The 17,500-nt window shown below is 42.1% G+C and overlaps 1 protein-coding gene across 1 annotated transcript in view; it reads left to right on the top strand.

The window, feature by feature from the left end:
* Positions 1 to 31: 31 nt before the first annotated feature.
* Positions 32 to 17,500, top strand: part of LOC139367880 (calpain-2 catalytic subunit-like) — a 39,395-nt gene continuing 21,926 nt past the window's right edge. The window contains exons 1-9 of the mRNA XM_071106231.1: positions 32 to 609; positions 693 to 937; positions 7,027 to 7,096; positions 8,975 to 9,093; positions 9,486 to 9,619; positions 13,447 to 13,615; positions 13,691 to 13,774; positions 16,396 to 16,481; positions 17,082 to 17,156. Coding sequence (XP_070962332.1) covers positions 701 to 937; positions 7,027 to 7,096; positions 8,975 to 9,093; positions 9,486 to 9,619; positions 13,447 to 13,615; positions 13,691 to 13,774; positions 16,396 to 16,481; positions 17,082 to 17,156 — 974 coding nt within the window. The 5' untranslated portion in view covers positions 32 to 609; positions 693 to 700. The remainder of the gene's footprint in view (positions 610 to 692; positions 938 to 7,026; positions 7,097 to 8,974; positions 9,094 to 9,485; positions 9,620 to 13,446; positions 13,616 to 13,690; positions 13,775 to 16,395; positions 16,482 to 17,081; positions 17,157 to 17,500) is intronic.

The following is a 17,500-nucleotide window of genomic DNA, read 5'->3' as shown; positions in this document are numbered from 1 at the left end:
GGCCGCCAGGTAGCTCTGTTGTTTGCTGTGGCCTGATGCTGTTGTCTTGTCTGTTTCATTTCCATCAGCACACCTGTCCTCCTATCCATCAGGCTCCTCCCCTAGCTCGGGGCTTCTGCCTCCTGCCTCCTGCCTTTCTGTTAGCTGGTTTAGTATAAAGGAGAAGGACAGAGAACCAAAGGTATTTGTGTTTGTGTGTGAGATTGTACTCATTCCATAGGACACTAAAACTTCTTCATCACAAAACGACTCCAGTCTACTGCATCCCCCCCCCCTCACACACACACACACACATTAATCACACCTTCAGTCTCCAGACGCTAGACTCCACAGTCTCTTCAGCAACACTGACTGTCCCCTACAGTCTCTTCAGCAACACTGACTGTCCCCAGGAGCCTGGACACACAACAACAACTATTACAGTAACTAGGATTGCATCCAGGGATTCAACACAGCAACCTAACCTCTAACTCAGTCCTTACAGCCCAGCGGACTGTTCCCAAGAGTCAAGAGTCAGGATAACATCCAAGGATCTCACCGGTCTCCACAGCAAAACCCAATTTCTGTTCTGACTGTGTTGGACCCAGCGACACACAACAACAAATCCAGGTCGGTTTTCATCCAGGGCAGCGATAACAAACTACAACCTCTAACTTTAGTCTCTTTGGACTCACTGTTCTCCCCACTCCTAGGCTCCAGGATGACGTCTATGGCAGGTCGGCTGGCCCGTCAGCAGGAGAGGGAAAACGGTGTTGGAACCAACCAGCAGGCGGTAAAGTTCCTCCAGCAGGACTATGAAACGCTGCTTCAGGGCTGTCTGGAGTCCGGGAAGCTGTTCCAGGACCCCTCCTTCCCAGCAGAGAGCAAGTCTCTAGGGTACAAAGAGCTGGGGAAGTACTCATCCAAGACCAAGGGGCTGATGTGGAAGAGACCCACGGTAAGAGAGTACTTTTTAATTCCATATACAGTCTAGAATCTAGATGTACAACGACCAGATGTCTGGCACTGACTACCAGGGTCTTTGTCTGGTTTAATTTGAAGCAGGGAAAAATGTATTGTTATTGTGAGATGTATCCGTTTATCAGTGTATTAATATATATTTTTTTCATATATAATGAAAATTATACTCAGTGTCAAGATTACAATTCATTGGAGAGTTAAGCTTGTCACTACAAAAGGTGCTGAGTAGAACCATATATGGTTTGTCCCCATAGCAGAACCATTTAAGGGTCTAGAACTCTCTAAGTAGGGTTCTTCATAGAACCCCCTGTACCTAGAATATTTTATGAAGGGTTCTAGGCAGAATGGTTTGACCAAGAACTCTTTACCTTTAAAGGGTTCTTCCTAGAACCCTTCATGAATGGTTCCACCAGCCAAATTAGCCTTTAAAATGTCATTCTTTATAACAATGCATTATGGTCTAGTTATACCCTAACCAAGTGGTGTTCGGAAACTCCTGGTTTTACACATCAGGCTTGTAAATCACATCATGCTGGCTTGCAAAGGGATGTGTAGTTCCTATTGGAATCTAGCTAGATCGAGGATATTCAACAATTGGAACTTTGAATCACTTGCGACCTGCGTTCAGATTGCCGGCCGGGGTTAGTGAAGATGGCTGTGCGAAAAGGTTATGCTATTTATCTTTGTGTAGCATGAGGTTAATCAACCAATCAATGTACAAACGTAAATATTGAAACAATTCTGAAAATCGATCTGCAATAGAGCATGCTGGGAAACATGATAATGGTGGGCGTGGTTTTGAGTGCTTGACTCAACACAGAGTAATAACTCTGGTTATTAACAACAACACAAAAAACAGCACTAAGGTTATTTTACACCATTGAGTGTTAAGTTAATTAAGTTAATTAAAAAGTTTAGTTAATTTATCTCCTGAATTATCACTAAAAATATTACACTGAAAAACCAATGCTTTGTTAAACTGGACAATTTGCTGTGTCCATATACAACACACTGCTGGTTCATACTCCCTTCTATTCTCCTACTCTCTGCTCAATAAAATCACAGAAAATACTACTTTGAAGGACAGAAATCATGGCAAAAAATATAAATTGTCAGTACTGTATATGTCAAATGATTTAGGGAGTACCAGACACATGTACTGTACAATTATCCCCCAGATAGGTACTGTTTAAAATATTCTCACACCTATCTTTTAAAAAAAAAATAATGGATCATATTACTCAATCTCTCGTTGTTAATGTTTAAATACTGAAGCATAAACACTTCATGGTAAGGCACTATTTAAAAGAAAGAAAAATTCTTTTTCAGAATCAAAAGGGTTCTATAAAGGGTTCTAAACCGTCACACGGAACCCTTTCTTTAAAAATGTTTTAAAAATTAGGATGGTTTCTAGCTGGAACTCTTTGCCTTTACAAATAACTATTTCAGAACCCTGTTTCCAAAAAAAAGGGTTCTTCAGATGAAAAGGGTTCTTGGTAGAACCATATTTTTTCCTAAGAGTGTGTCAAGAAGTACTGTCCCAGAGGAAAATGAGGTGGTTATTGCTGTTGTACAGTGCTGACATCATGTCAACCCAAAGATCTTTGTCAGTTACAGTACACAAGCACAGTCACCTTTTAAAAGGCACCTTGGTGCAGGAAATGAAATTTACACTGAATGCTGTCCTGGGGATATAACTGCCCAGGTGTAGAACAATGGAAACACTACACAACGTATTATAATGGTAACCTGAGCTTTAGAGACATGGGCGGTGGGCGCCGGTCCGTTTGTTGACACTTGTTCTACTTTCTGTTTGACTGATCTCATTTTGATTGTGTTTTAGGGTTAGGATTTCAAATGACACACACAAAGACCACAACATAGCCTCTCCTCTGAGTCTAAAGATTATTATCATTATCATTTAAAAAAAAAAAAAAAAAAAAAAAAATTGTTTTACCTTTATTTATTTAGGCAAGTCAGTTAGGAACAAATTTGTATTTACAGTGACGAACCTACCAAAAGGGGATTCAAAAATAAAATCAAAATATAGGACAAAACACACATCACGACAAGAGAGACACCACAACACTACATAAAGAGAGACCTAAGACAACACTACATAAAGAGAGACCTAAGACAACACTACATAAAGAGAGATCTAAGACAACACTACATAAAGAGAGATCTAAGACAACAACATAGCATGGTAGCAACACATGACAACACAGCATGGTAGCAACACATGACAACACAGCATGGTAGCAACACAACATAACAACACAACATGACAACAACATGGTAGCAACACAACATGACAACAACATGGCAGCAGAACAACATGGTAGCAGAACAACATGGTAGCAACACATGACAACACAGCATGGTAGCAACACAACATGACAACACAGCATGGTAGCAACACAACATGACAACACAACATGACAACAACATGGTAGCAACACAACATGACAACAACATGGCAGCAGAACAACATGGTAGCAGAACAACATGGTAGCAGAACAACATGGTAGCAACACAACATGGTAGCAACACAACATGACAACAACATGGTAGCAACACAACATGGCAGCAGAACAAAATGTGGTACAAACATTATTGGGCACAGACAACTGCACAAAGGCCAAGAAGATAGAGACAACAATACATCACACAAAGCAGCCACAACTGTCAGTAAGAGTGTCCATGATTGAGTTTTTGAATGAAGAGATTGAGATAAAACTGTCCAGTTTGAGTGTTTGTTGCAGCTCGTTACAGTCGCTTCCTGCCGCGAACTGAAAAGAGGAGTGACCCAGAGATGTGTGTGCTTTGGGGACCTTTAACAGAATGTGACTGGCAGAACGGGTGTTGTATGTGAATGATGACGACTGCAGTAGATATCTCAGATAGGGGGGAGTGAGGCCTAAGAGGGTTTTATAAATAAGAATCAACCAGTTTACAGAGGAGTATAGAGTGCCGTGATGTGTCATATAAGGAGCATTGGTGGCAAATCTGATGGCTGAATGGTAAAGAAAATCTATTCCCTCGAGAGCATCCTTACCTGCCGATCTGTCTCCGTAATCTAGCATAGTTAGGATGGTCATCTGAATCAAGGTTAGTTTGGCAGCTGTGGTGAAAGAGGAGCGATTACGATAGAGGAAACCAAATCTAGATTTAACCTTAGTCTGGAGCTTTGATATGTGCTGAGAGAAGGACAGTGTACCGTCTAGCCATACTCCCAAATACTTGTATGAGGTGACTACCTCAAGCTCTAAACCCTCAGAGGTAGTAATCACACCTGTGGGGAGAGGGGCATTCTTTTTTACCAAACCACATGACCTTTGTTTTGGAGGTTTTCAGAACAAGGTTTAGGGCAGAGAAATAGCTTGTTGGACACTAAAAAAGCTTTGTTATAGAGCAATTAACATAAAATCCTGGGAGGGGCCAGTTGAGTATATGACTGCTTCATTTGCATATACATAGATGAGAGCGCTTCCTAGTGCCTGAGCTATGTTGTAGATGTAAATTGAGAAGAGCGTGGGGCCTAGGATAGCCTTGGGGAACTCCGTTGGTGACAGGCAGATGTTTTGACTTTACACACTGCACTCTTTGTGAGAGGTAGTTAGCCAACCAGGCCAAAGACCCCTGAGAGACACCAATTCTCTTAGCCGGCCCACAAGAATGGAAGGGTCTACCGTATCAAATGCTTTGGCCAAGTCAATAAAAATAGCAGCACAACATTGCTTAGAATCAAGGGCAATGGTGACGTCATTGAGGACCTTTAAGGTTGCAGTGACACATCCATAACCTGAGCGGAAACCAGACTGCATACCCGACAGAATATTATAGATGTCAAGAAAGCCAGTCAGTTGATTGTTGACAAGTTTTTTTTCAACACTTTTGATAAACAGGGCAAAATGGAATCTAATAGATTAGATCAAAAGGGGATTTTGTCAACTCATTGTTTACTCAGCTGACTAGACCAGAGAGTGTTATCAGCCTGCTGCACTCTGAAAAAGCCAATTTAACCCATTTCTTAATCAGCATCATTCTGTGAGTTGAGTGGACTTCAAGAATTTGAGCTAATGTTTGTTTAAAGCCTGTTGAGTCAATTTACAAATTCATGTTTGCCTTTGGAAGGCAACACCGTACGATGGTTCAGCTATATGCCCAAATGTTGACTAAACTCAACCTTACGATTGATTGTACGTTGAATCAATAAACTGAATTTGAAGAAGCTTGTTGAGTAAAGATACAAATGTATATTTTCTCAAAACCAATCAAACCACGCCCATTATTATCATATTTCCCAGCATGCTCTATTGCATTGGATTTGTTTCAACACCATGTACATTGATTGGCTGATTAATCCTATGCTACACAAACATAAATAACAGCTATTTTTTTCTAAATTAATCAAATTTTAGCAAATTTTCCCGTTACTAAGATGACTGTTCCAGTTTATATGATTTAGGTAGCCTAACTAATCACTTTCCCCCATGGCAGTCATTCTCAATGCATGTTGATTACAAGTTTCTTAAAAAGTACCTTGAAGAATAAACTAAAAGAGATAAAAGTTCCAGTTGTTGGATATTCTAACTCTGGCTGCATTCTAATAGGAATTACACATCACTTTGCAAGCCAGAATAATGTAACTTGTAGGCTTTCTGTGGCCTGTAAACCAGGAGTTTCAGACCACTGTGTTAGGGTGTAAACCAGGGTGTAACTAGGCCCTCAAAGAAAGACCTTTTGATGTATGTATTGTCTGTATACAGAGTTCATTGTGGTGATATTGCCCCCATGGCTGAGCAGGCAATTTCGAAGCTTCAATGATTCAATCTGCCTTTTTCCGCCTTGCAGAAAGCCTTTGTTGAGCTTAAATTAGTACTTAATCAAGGTAAAAACAAGTATATGTTATTTTATAAATCTCATAAAAATGTATCTGATGATTTATGCATACTTACATTGGATGGGGCCCTTATTGATCGTGTACCAGATTTTATAATTTCTAGGCATCTGGATCGATGATAGACTTTCCGTCAAAACCATGTTGATAAGTTAGTTAAGAATTAAAATGTTCTTTTTTTATAGGAATAGGTCCTGCCTTTAGTTAAATAGTAGAAAACAAATAATTCAGTTCGACATTCATTGCGGTCTTCGACGATGGCGATACCGTCTCTCTGAATGCGTCTGCCGCTGTATTGAAGTCTCTGGGTGCAGTTTATCACAGTATCACTACGCTCTGTATCAGTGTTCCACAATTATAAAAACCCTATTGCATAAACTACCGACCACGTCTCACTTCTCCGTTAACCTTCAGAAATACAAGCTATCAAATACGATCTCAGGAATTACTCATTCTAGAGATCCCTTCCAGAGATCCCTTACGTGGTAAATCTGCCTTGAGCTATTGTGCACATGGCTTGTGGAATGGTCTGTGAAGCAGTCCAGACGGCTATGTGAGGACCTTCTTAAGGAATAATTTGTAAATTTTTTATGATTCTATGATTGATCTTATGTTTTTTTTTTAGGGGGGGGGGTGTTTGTGTTTTTTCGCTGGCTTATATATTTGAATGTGAACTATATATTTGAACTAGACCAATGTCTTCTAACTTGCTCCAGATCGTTGCTGTAAATAAGAGTGTATTCTCAGTCAACTCACCCTGGTTAAATAAAGAAAACTTAAAAATATATATTATTCATAAAGTTTAATTTCACACTGGGGAAATATGCAAATAAGGTGGCATAAATTCTCAAGTTGAATTGTACGTTTACACTAAAATTCTAAATTGAGTGAACATACAGTTGAGCTTGAAAATGTATGTTGGTTCAACTACAGTTCAGGCCCAAATGTCAAGTAAACTCACAATCCTATTGCAGCTGGTTTAACAAATAGATTCCTCTGTCTGTTCTCTCTCATGCGTTTGCTGTAGGATTGACGAGCAACTTATCATACGACAATGCTCCTCAATCATGTACAGCGCTCACTTATATGAATTAATAAATGAATCAAATGAATTACTGTGTAAACAAAGGAATTCTTCTGTCTCTCACATGTGACTGCTGTAGGAGTTGTCCTCAAACCCCAAATTCATTGACGATGGAGCCACCAGGACTGATATCTGCCAAGGAGATCTGGGTAAGCATATTTCACAAAGAGAAGGGGTGTTGCTGTAAATACTGCTAATCCCAAGATCCTCCTCCCACTAATTCTGGCTTTGTGTTCACCAACAGACAGTGAAGGAGACTACAACATATGTTTGTCTACAGATATATTGCAGAAGAGTATAATCTTTGTCTGTAGATGTATTAAACGTAGGGCATATATTTGTTCTGTGATGTATTACGGTTTTGTTTTCGATCGCTTTGGTGCCATTTTCACAAGTATGTGGTGCAATTTTCACAATTACATTTTCGTAGTACAAAACTCAAAACAGATCATCAAAAAAAGCAAATTTTCAATTGACAAAATCACAGTCACTTTTCCACAAAAATTCATCAGTGTTTCATCTAGTAATCACATTGAAATACATATAAAGGAATTGCTTTTCACAATGCTCACGTTACCTATGATATGATAATCTTCTCATTTGAATGGCGCTGGAGGAGATGGCTACCATTTTATGGGCTCCTAACAATTGTGCTATTTTGTGTTTAGTTTTTTTGGGGCGTTGTTTGTACATAGTGATTCTGCCACCGTCTCTTATGACCGAAAAGAGCTTCTGGATATCAGAGCAGAGCAGCGATTACTCACCTCAGACTGGACAAAGATTTTTTCTTTAACGAGTCGGACGCGAAGGATTTACTCGAGATACCCGACCAGGCCCAAATACCTGTCATTCGCATGAAGAGAAGACGCCGTTACAGAGGACGCAGGTCAGGGTGCCTTGTGAGAATTCGTCGGAGAGTGGGTAACTCGCCTCTACCATCCGTCCTTTTGGCCAATGTGCAATCATTTGAGAATAAACTGTATGAGTTCCGTTCAAGACTATCCTACCAACGGGACATTAAAAACTGTAACGTCTTATGTTTCACCGAGTCGTGGCTGAACGACAACATGGATAACATAAAGCTGGCTGGGTTTACGCTGCGTCAGCAAGACAGAACAGCTGTAAGACGAAGGCTGACGGTCTGTGTCTATTTGTCAATAACAGCTGGTGCACCAAATCTAAAATTAAGGAAGTCTGGAGGTTTTTCCTCGCCTGAGGTAGAGTATCTCATGATAAGCTGTAGACCACACTATTTACCAAGAGAGTTTTCATCGTTATATTTCCTCTCTGTCTATTTACCACCACAAACCGATGTTGGCACTAAGACCGCATTCAAAGAGCTGTATAAAACTATTAGCAAACTATTTACATTTGCCTGATGTAAAAAATAATGTATTTTCTGATATGAAAACAGGGTAATATACTGTAATTGACAGTACTGTAGCGTATTACATTCAAATGACAATTTATTAAGCTGTTTCTTGTATTTTCTGCTATTGGTTTAAACAGGTTGTTAAAACAACTCAATTGAGAAGATATCATTATGTAGTGTTTTGATGACTAAAATCAATTTTCTCGTGATATTTCACAGTAAACGTATATTTTGGATCAATGATTGTGTGGTGAAGAAAACAAAATGAATGCACAATAATATTATTATGAATATGAGTTGCAAAGTGGCGTCAGTTTCGAGTCTCAAGAGTGTTAAAACTTCAAACACATACTTTATGAAAATAACACCAACTGTTGTATTTACTCTCCTGTGTGGGGTTCCCTCCCTGTCTTGTCAATATCGCTGAGATGTTTCCACTGTTACAGGTTTGCAACTGTGACCAAACAGGATGTTTGTTGTATGCGGTAATCTGGTAGAACCAGACGAGTGTGTCTCTGAATATTGCATACAGTACTACAAGACTGGCACACGTATAATAAATATATATATTTATATTTATGTTATATATATATATAATATGTGTGTGTGTGTGTGTGTGTGTGTGTGTGTGTGTGTGTGTGTGTGTGTATTACAGGGGACTGTTGGCTGCTGGCTGCTATTGCATCACTGACCCTGGACGAGAGAGTGCTGGCCAGGGTCGTTCCTCCTGAACAGAGCTTCACTGACCGCTACGCTGGCATCTTTCACTTCCAGGTCAGGGGTCAGGGGTCAGGGTTCAAAGGTTTTAACATCTTTAACATTCTTTGACATTTACATATTGTTCATTGAGCAAACACTCTTACCCAGGGGCAACTTGAATTCAACTAAGGTAGATAAAACAGTCACATACAGTATGTCAGTCATTGCTAGTGTGAGAAAGACAAGTACCCATGTTTTTCCAAGATCCTTAGTGAATTTTCCCTTTATTTTCTGTCATAGGGGACTTGTTTTACGCCTACTTTACACCTGTGGAAGTGAGATCGTTTCTAGGTTTAGAGACGGTTGTAGTGTCCAGTATGCTTTCCCCATGTTCTGCCATGTGATTCACTCTCTTTGTGACACGTTGAGACATTCTATGGAATGTTGTCTGTTGTGGTCCTCTTCAGTTCTGGCAGTTTGGTGAGTGGGTGGACGTGGTGATTGACGACCGGCTGCCCACCAGAGATGGAAAGCTGCTGTTTGTTCACTCAGCCGAGGGCTCTGAGTTCTGGAGCGCCCTGCTGGAGAAGGCTTACGCCAAGTAAGATACAGCACCATAGTACATACATGGTTTATGCTAAGACACAGCACCATAATACATACATGGTTTATGCTAAGACACAGCACCATAACACATACATGGTTTATGCTAAGACACAGCACCATAACACATACATGGTTTATGCTAAGACACAGCACCATAGTACATACATGGTTTATGCTAAGACACAGCACCATAACACATACAGTACGTGGTTTGTGCTAAGACACAGCACCATAACACATACATGGTTTATGCTAAGACACAGCACCATAACACATACATGGTTTATGCTAAGACACAGCACCATAGTACATACATGGTTTATGCTAAGACACAGCACCATAATACATACATGGTTTATGCTAAGACACAGCACCATAACACATACATGGTTTATGCTAAGACACAGCACCATAATACATACATGGTTTATGCTAAGACACAGCACCATAGTACATACATGGTTTATGCTAAGACACAGCACCATAATACATACATGGTTTATGCTAAGACACAGCACCATAACACATACATGGTTTATGCTAAGACACAGCACCATAATACATACATGGTTTATGCTAAGACACAGCACCATAATACATACATGGTTTATGCTAAGACACAGCACCATAATACATACATGGTTTATGCTAAGACACAGCACCATAACACATACATGGTTTATGCTAAGACACAGCACCATAGTACATACATGGTTTATGCTAAGACACAGCACCATAATACATACATGGTTAATGCTAAGACACAGCACCATAGTACATACATGGTTTATGCTAAGACACAGCACCATAATACATACATGGTTTATGCTAAGACACAGCACCATAATACATACATGGTTAATGCTAAGATACAGCACCATAGTTCATACATGGTTTATGCTAAGACACAGCACCATAATACATACATGGTTTATGCTAAGACACAGCACCATAGTACATACATGGTTTATGCTAAGATACAGCACCATAATACATACATGGTTTATGCTAAGACACAGCACCATAGTACATACATGGTTTATGCTAAGACACAGCACCATAATACATACATGGTTTATGCTAAGACAAAGCACCATAGTACATACATGGTTTATGCTAAGACACAGCACCATAATACATACATGGTTTATGCTAAGACACAGCACCATAATACATACATGGTTTATGCTAAGACACAGCACCATAGTACATACATGGTTTATGCTAAGACACAGCACCATAGTACGTACATGGTTTATGCTAAGACACAGCACCATAGTACATACATGGTTTATGCTAAGACACAGCACCATAATACATACATGGTTTATGCTAAGACACAGCACCATAATACATACATGGTTTATGCTAAGACACAGCACCATAGTACATACATGGTTTATGCTAAGACACAGCACCATAGTACATACATGGTTTATGCTAAGACACAGCACCATAATACATACATGGTTAATGCTAAGATACAGCACCATAGTACATACATGGTTTATGCTAAGACACAGCACCATAGTACATACATGGTTAATGCTAAGATACAGTACTGTAATAAATTTGATTTGATTTAATACATACATGGTTTATGCTAAGACACAGCACCATAATACATACATGGTTTATGCTAAGACACAGCACCATAGTACATACATGGTTAATGCTAAGATACAGCACCATAGTACATACATGGTTTATGCTAAGACACAGCACCATAGTACATACATGGTTTATGCTAAGACACAGCACCATAATACATACATGGTTAATGCTAAGACACAGCACCATAATACATACCTGGTTTATGCTAAGACACAGCACCATAATACATACATGGTTTATGCTAAGACACAGCACCATAGTACATACATGGTTTATGCTAAGACACAGCACCATAGTACATACATGGTTAATGCTAAGATACAGTACTGTAATAAATTTGATTTGATTTAATACATACATGGTTTATGCTAAGACACAGCACCAGGGGTGGCAGGTAGCCTAGTGGTTAGTGCGTTGGACTAGTAACCAAAAGGTTACAAGATCGAATCCCAGAGTTGACAAGGTACAAATCTGTCGTTCTGCCCCTGAACAGGCAGTTAACCCACTGTTCCTAGACCAGTTAACCCACTGTTCCTAGACCAGTTAACCCACTGTTCCTAGACCAGTTAACCCACTGTTCCTAGACCAGTTAACCCACTGTTCCTAGACCAGTTAACCCACTGTTCCTAGACCTGTTAACCCACTGTTCCTAGACCAGTTAACCCACTGTTCCTAGACCAGTTAACCCACTGTTCCTAGACCAGTTAACCCACTGTTCCTAGACCAGTTAACCCACTGTTCCTAGACCAGTTAACCCACTGTTCCTAGACCAGTTAACCCACTGTTCCTAGACCAGTTAACCCACTGTTCCTAGACCAGTTAACCCACTGTTCCTAGACCAGTTAACCCACTGTTCCTAGACCAGTTAACCCACTGTTCCTAGACCAGTTAACCCACTGTTCCTAGACCAGTTAACCCACTGTTCCTAGACCAGTTAACCCACTGTTCCTAGACCAGTTAACCCACTGTTCCTAGACCAGTTAACCCACTGTTCCTAGACCAGTTAACCCACTGTTCCTAGACCAGTTAACCCACTGTTCCTAGACCAGTTAACCCACTGTTCCTAGGCCAGTTAACCCACTGTTCCTAGACCAGTTAACCCACTGTTCCTAGACCAGTTAACCCACTGTTCCTAGACCAGTTAACCCACTGTTCCTAGACCAGTTAACCCACTGTTCCTAGACCAGTTAACCCACTGTTCCTAGGCCAGTTAACCCACTGTTCCTAGGCCAGTTAACCCACTGTTCCTAGACCAGTTAACCCACTGTTCCTAGACCAGTTAACCCACTGTTCCTAGACCAGTTAACCCACTGTTCCTAGACCAGTTAACCCACTGTTCCTAGACCAGTTAACCCACTGTTCCTAGACCAGTTAACCCACTGTTCCTAGACCAGTTAACCCACTGTTCCTAGACCAGTTAACCCACTGTTCCTAGACCAGTTAACCCACTGTTCCTAGACCTGTTAACCAACTGTTCCTAGACCAGTTAACCCACTGTTCCTAGACCAGTTAACCCACTGTTCCTAGACCAGTTAACCCACTGTTCCTAGACCAGTTAACCCACTGTTCCTAGGCCAGTTAACCCACTGTTCCTAGACCAGTTAACCCACTGTTCCTAGGCCGTCATTGAAAATAAGAATCTGATGGGCACCAGAATTTCTTAATTGACTTGCCTACTTAAATAAATTGTGAATAATGATGAGACAAAAAATATCAAGAAGTGCTGTAATTTCTAAACTGTTCACCTGATATGGATGAAAATACCCTCAAATTCAAGCTGGCAGTCTATACTTTAACCTCATAGTCGTTATATAATTTCCAATCCAAGGTGCTGGAATGCAGAGCCAAAACAACAACACACTTGTCACTGTCCCAACACTTGTTGGACCTCACTGTGTCACTGAATATATTGTCTGTCTCTGGGTGAATGGATGCTATGAGTCTGAATATATTGTCTCTCTGTCTCAGGGTGAATGGATGCTATGAGTCTGAATATATTGTCTCTCTGTCTCAGGGTGAATGGATGCTATGAGTCTGAATATATTGTCTCTCTGTCTCAGGGTGAATGGATGCTATGAGTCTGAATATATTGTCTGTCTCTGTCTCAGGGTGAATGGATGCTATGAGTCTAAATATATTGTCTGTCTCTCTGTCTCAGGGTGAATGGATGCTATGAGTCTGAATATATTGTCTGTCTCTCTGTCTCAGGGTGAATGGATGCTATGAGTCTCTGTCAGGTGGCTCCACCATCGAGGGGTTTGAGGACTTCACAGGAGGGATAGCAGAGATATACCAGTTGGACAAAGCTCCTCCTCACCTCTTCAAGATCATGGAGAAGGCTCTGGGCCTGGGCTCTCTACTGGGCTGTTCCATTGATGTAGGTCGGACTTAGATATTTAAATGGATTGATTGATTGATTTAGATACTAACATCACAATTGTTTATTTTTTAGATCACCAATTCCTATGAGACAGAGGCAGTGACAGCTCTTAAACTGGTGAAGGGACACGCATACTCTGTCACCGGTGCTGAAGAGGTAAAGTACCTACATATCACAGTGTCCACACTGTACCAGCACCATTTACCCCAGGTTCACCTGTATTTCTGATGGGCTCTAACCCCAGGTTCATCTGTCTTTCTGATGGGCTCTAACCCCAGGTTCATCTGTATTTCTGATGGGCACTAACCCCAGGTTCATCTGTATTTCTGATGGGCTCTAACCCCAGGTTCACCTGTATTTCTGATGGGCTCTAACCCCAGGTTCATCTGTCTTTCTGATGGGCTTTAACCCCAGGTTCATCTGTCTTTCTGATGGGCACTAACCCCAGGTTCATCTGTCTTTCTGATGGGCACTAACCCCAGGTTCATCTGTCTTTCTGATGGGCACTAACCCCAGGTTCATCTGTCTTTCTGATGGGCTCTAACCCCAGGTTCACCTGTCTTTCTGATGGGCTCTAACCCCAGGTTCACCTGTCTTTCTGATGGGCTCTAACCCCAGGTTCACCTATATTTCTGATGGGCTCTAACCCCAGGTTCACCTGTATTTCTGATGGGCTCTAACCCCAGGTTCACCTGTCTTTCTGATGGGCTCTAACCCCAGGTTCATCTGTCTTTCTGATGGGCTCTTACCCCAGATTCACCTGTCTTTCTGATGGGCTCTAACCCCAGGTTCACCTGTCTTTCTGATGGTCTCTAACCCCAGGTTCATCTGTCTTTCTGATGGGCTCTAACCCCAGGTTCATCTGTATTTCTGATGGGCACTAACCCCAGGTTCACCTGTATTTCTGATGGGCTCTAACCCCAGGTTCACCTGTCTTTCTGATGGGCTCTAACCCCAGGTTCATCTGTCTTTCTGATGGGCACTAACCCCAGGTTCATCTGTCTTTCTGATGGGCTCTAACCCCAGGTTCATCTGTCTTTCTGATAGGCACTAACCCCAGGTTCATCTGTCTTTCTGATGGGCTCTAACCCCAGGTTCACCTGTATTTCTGATGGGCTCTAACCCCAGGTTCATCTGTCTTTCTGATGGGCACTAACCCCAGGTTCACCTGTCTTTCTGATGGGCACTAACCCCAGGTTCATTTGTCTTTCTGATGGGCTCTAACCCCAGGTTCATCTGTCTTTCTGATGGGCACTAACCCCAGGTTCATCTGTCTTTCTGATGGGCACTAACCCCAGGTTCACCTGTCTTTCTGATGGGCACTAACCCCAGGTTCATCTGTCTTTCTGATGGGCACTAACCCCAGGTTCATCTGTATTTCTGATTGGCTCTAACCCCAGGTTCATCTGTCTTTCTGATGGGCACTAACCCCAGGTTCATCTGTATTTCTGATTGGCTCTAACCCCAGGTTCATCTGTCTTTCTGATGGGCTCTAACCCCAGGTTCACCTGTATTTCTGATGGGCTCTAACCCCAGGTTCACCTGTATTTCTGATGGGCTCTAACCCCAGGTTAATCTGTCTTTCTGATGGGCTCTAACCCCAGGTTCACCTGTCTTTCTGATGGGCTCTAACCCCAGGTTAATCTGTCTTTCTGATGGGCTCTAACCCCAGGTTCATCTGTCTTTCTGATGGGCTCTAACGCCAGGTTCACCTGTATTTCTGATGGGCTCTAACCCCAGGCTCATCTGTATTTCTGGTGGGCACTAACCCCAGGTTCATCTGTCTTTCTGATGGGCTCTAACCCCAGGCTCATCTGTATATCTGGTGGGCACTAACCCCAGGTTCATCTGTCTTTCTGATGGGCTCTAACCCCAGGTTCATCTGTCTTTCTGATGGGCTCTAACCCCAGGTTCATCTGTCTTTCTGATGGGCACTAACCCCAGGTTCATCTGTCTTTCTGATGGGCTCTAACCCCAGGTTCACCTGTATTTCTGATGGGCTCTAACCCCAGGTTCACCTGTCTTTCTGATGGGCTCTAACCCCAGGTTCACCTGTATTTCTGATGGGCTCTAACCCCAGGTTCACCTGTCTTTCTGATGGGCTCTAACCCCAGGTTCATCTGTCTTTCTGATGGGCTCTAACCCCAGGTTCACCTTTCTTTCTGATGGGCACTAACCCCAGGTTCACCTGTATTTCTGATGGGCTCTAACCCCAGGTTCACCTGTCTTTCTGATGGGCTCTAACCCCAGGTTCACCTGTATTTCTGATGGGCTCTAACCCCAGGTTCACCTGTCTTTCTGATGGGCTCTAACCCCAGGTTCATCTGTCTTTCTGATGGGCTCTAACCCCAGGTTCACCTGTCTTTCTGATGGGCACTAAGCCCAGGTTCATCTGTCTTTCTGATGGGCTCTAACCCCAGGTTCATCTGTCTTTCTGATGGGCTCTAACCCCAGGTTCATCTGACTTTCTGATGGGCTCTAACCCCAGGTTCATCTGTCTTTCTGATGGGCTCTAACCCCAGGTTCATCTGTCTTTCTGATGGTTCTAACCCCAGGTTCATCTGTCTTTCTGATGGGCTCTAACCCCAGGTTCATCTGTCTTTTTGATGGGCTCTAACCCCAGGTTCATCTGTCTTTCTGAATGGCACTTCTACCTTTAATGTCTTCCCTTTACTGTCCTACCCTTTCAATAAAACCACAAACATATGGTGGAAAAACACAGTACTGAGTGTGTTAAATAAGACCACGGGCCTAAGTGAGTCCTGTTCTCAATCCAGGTCCATCTCCATGGAGACCCGGTCCAGCTGATTCGCATCAGGAACCCCTGGGGACAGGTGGAGTGGACTGGGCCCTGGAGTGATGGGTGAGGGAATGATCATGACTTCCAAGCAGCACACTGAAATAGACTACAAGACCAACAAGCGCTACAGCCTGGTCCCAGATCTGTTTGTGCTGTCTTGTCAACTTCAATGCTCATTGTCACCAAAGGGGTTGGCAAGACAGCACAAAGAGGTCTGGTACCAGGCTACGATATGCCCACTGTGTCCACAAGGAAGACCTACACCAAACAATATTGAGAGTGGAAAACTGCCCTACCAAGCACAAAGGCAGTAATGGCTAAATTGGTCCAAAATGAGTCATTTTTGCTACATTAAATACATGTTTAATCACGTGGGCAAGTATCCTGCCTCTATTGTATTGTGTTTAGGAGAAAATGGAGGTCATGTTAGCAGTAACTGGATAAAGTTACTGTGAAACTAAGGTAAATAAAAACAATTTTTCTCAGTTCCACGCTATGAGCAGTTACTGCCGTTTTGCTTGGTAGTGTAGAATATCTCTGCTTACTGCACAGACCATGATCACCTGTAAAACCTCCCTCCACTATTACCATGATCACCTGTAAACCCCCCCCCCCCCCCCACACACACACTATTTACACTGACTGCTGGATCCCTTTGATCAGTTCTAGTGAATGGAAATATGTCCGTCCCGACGAGAAGCTGAAGCTGGATCATGTTGCTGAGGATGGGGAGTTCTGGTAAGTCGGCCACTGCCCCTTGGGGACGGGCACTGTGTCATTAAGAGTTTTCCTTCTCATAATTGATGGCACTGTGTCATTAAGAGTTTTCCTTCTCATAAGTGATGGCACTGTGTCATTAAGAGTTTTCCTTCTCATAAGTGATGGCACTGTGTTATTAAGAGTTGTCCTTCTCATAAGTGATGGTACTGTGTCATTAATTTTGTGACTAGGCGGCAGTATTTTCATTTTTGGAAAAATAACGTTCCCGTTTTTTCCAAAAATGAAAATACTGCCCCCTAACACCAAGAGGTTAACCATCCTGTGTTCCATCCCAGTTCTGTTCTTTACTATTAACTTTCCTG

This window comes from Oncorhynchus clarkii, chromosome 16 (assembly GCF_045791955.1).
Source record: "Oncorhynchus clarkii lewisi isolate Uvic-CL-2024 chromosome 16, UVic_Ocla_1.0, whole genome shotgun sequence".
In the NCBI taxonomy this organism is placed as follows: domain Eukaryota; kingdom Metazoa; phylum Chordata; class Actinopteri; order Salmoniformes; family Salmonidae; genus Oncorhynchus; species Oncorhynchus clarkii.
Note: the sequence above shows the minus strand (reverse complement) of the source record. Positions and strands in the feature narration are given on the sequence as shown.